The following is a 2,223-nucleotide window of genomic DNA, read 5'->3' on the forward strand; positions in this document are numbered from 1 at the left end:
GTTATCGGGGACAGCATGAAGATAAAATGTCCACATCATGTTAAACACTGTTGATATGGCAAGATGACATGCAGTTGGATGGGGGCATTGGCTATATTCTATTAACATTGAATAATCAACTAAAAATAACTAAAATGTGGTTTAAGAGGTCGATCAGTGTGTGGAACCCTGATGACACTTAGCGGTGTCTGCAAAATGTAAAAAAAGGAAAAACAAAACAGAACTAAAACACGTACAAAACGATTCCAGCATAAACGATCAATATTAAAGTAGATGTGACAACACTGACAAGGTGAAAGCTCATTTTAAAAGAAAAGTATCCAATTATACCTACTTAATGTAATGACGGGAGGATGTTTGGAAGCTGTAACTTACACTAGCAGGGCTGTGGTGGGGTTCAGCACGTTGCAGGTAGCTCACCAGGGGCATCATGGGAGATGTCACGTCTTTAGACATTTCTACGACTGTCCTCAGATGTGGGTGTCATCAGACAGGGTGATTAAGGTGCAGGTGGAGGACATGCTGGCTGAGCGCTCATTGAGACTGTTGTTGTTATTCCAGACTTCTGATACAAACTGCACCTGTGCGCTGACCCTGCATCCGAGGGCCCTGGCTGCCCCAGGGCAGAGGGACAGCGACAGCCTCTCGAAAATAAGGCGGAACTTCTTACGGAAGCTGTGGTTGATCCAGAAGTACAAGATGCAGTTGAGAAAACCGTTGGTGGTTGGCAGCCAGACCACCACAAATTCAATCCACTCTGGTACACCTTGGCCTGAGATAGCTGTTGAAGAGACATGGCTACATTATGGTTGAAGGTTTTTATATATATATATATATATATATATATTGATCTTACCATTGTATATCATTGCTGCCATGCACGGGGTCCAACAGGTGTAGTACACGGTCATCACAGGCACAAGCACTCTGGAAGCCACGTCGGGTCTGTTCCGACGACCCATTTCGTGTTTGCGCAATTTCAACCTCTGTTTCTTGGCTGCCAACCAAAGTCTCAAGTTTGCATATGTCATGATTATCGAACAAGGAAAAAATATAAAACACGTAAGACTCAGAGAATACCCAACGTTAGTGGAGTATAATGGATTGCAGACCAGTGATGCTGTAGAGAAATGGACCTCAATTATCCCGTCCGGAAATGATATTGGCAGAAGTAAAATCGGAGGAAAACACCATGCGAACGCGATCAGGAAAATGGTTTTCTTCCTAGTCATCAGTGAGGAGTACTTCAGAGGATAGAACACAGCGATGTACCTCTCCAAACTTATAGTGGCCAGTGTATACATGCAGGTGGAATAGACCGTGGCATTGCAGAAAGCCACCACGTGACACAGGGTGTCGGGGCCTTCGGTGTAGTTCTTCACCAAACTCACCCACAGGTTCAAGGGCATGACAATCAGTCCAAACGCAGAATCTGCACCCGTCAGAGACAACAGAAAATACCGTGAGTTCCTTGACCATCCGGACACAGATGTGGCTATAACCAGAAGAACAGCAATATTCCCCAAGGTAATCAGCACGCCTAGAACAGATATTACACTCATCTTGATGGGCCAATGAGCGCGTTCAATGCTCACAGAGTCTGTGCTCGTTAGATTGACATCTTCAGACGTGGAAAAATTTTGCGCTGCAAACATTGTTCTTCACATTTAGGCTAAATACAGGCTACTAATGATGGCATATAGTTTGCGAGTTTACCATTGTGTGTATAAGCAAGGCAACCGACGACTGAGAATCCTGACTTGAGTAGATTTTACATGATGAAGTCGATAGGTTACTATAATACTGGACCATAAGTAGCACAGCTGCGTGGCATTAGATGACAGTCACGTGTGCACAACAGCTAATTTGGATACAATGGTTGAGGTATATTTCCTCGACAGCAGCATACAAAGTTGTTAATCTTGATTTGGCAATGATTACTTTCCATTGCGCTTCTTTGCTTTCTACCGAAATCTAACATTACGACACCTTTTCACAGTGGTTTATTTAAATCGGATTTTCTCAACTAGGCCACTGGTCATTTAGTGGCAACATCATGACAGATAGCACATATTATTCATTTGACATCTTAAGGTGCAGAGACTCCGCAATAAATTCAGGTGAGGAACACCTGGGATCATGAGGAGAAGAGCAGCGTGGGGGAGGGAGAGGAAGTGAGGATATGAACCTCAAGTGGTTGAGAGATGAGTCTGTCCCCTCCCA

At 44.0% G+C, this 2,223-nt stretch overlaps 1 protein-coding gene across 1 annotated transcript; it reads right to left on the minus strand.

The window, feature by feature from the left end:
• Nucleotides 1-470: 470 nt before the first annotated feature.
• On the minus strand, nt 471-1,678 carry zgc:162592 (uncharacterized protein LOC561993 homolog). The gene is made up of 2 exons (XM_067249404.1): nt 857-1,678; nt 471-781 (listed from the first exon to the last, which is right to left on the minus strand). The coding sequence occupies exons 1-2, from the start codon at nt 1,653-1,655 to the stop codon at nt 471-473; spliced, it is 1,110 nt and encodes a 369-aa protein (XP_067105505.1). The 5' UTR covers nt 1,656-1,678.
• Between the last annotated feature and the right edge of the window lie 545 nt (nt 1,679-2,223).

Source organism: Osmerus mordax, chromosome 13 (assembly GCF_038355195.1).
Source record: "Osmerus mordax isolate fOsmMor3 chromosome 13, fOsmMor3.pri, whole genome shotgun sequence".
Lineage (NCBI taxonomy): Eukaryota > Metazoa > Chordata > Actinopteri > Osmeriformes > Osmeridae > Osmerus > Osmerus mordax.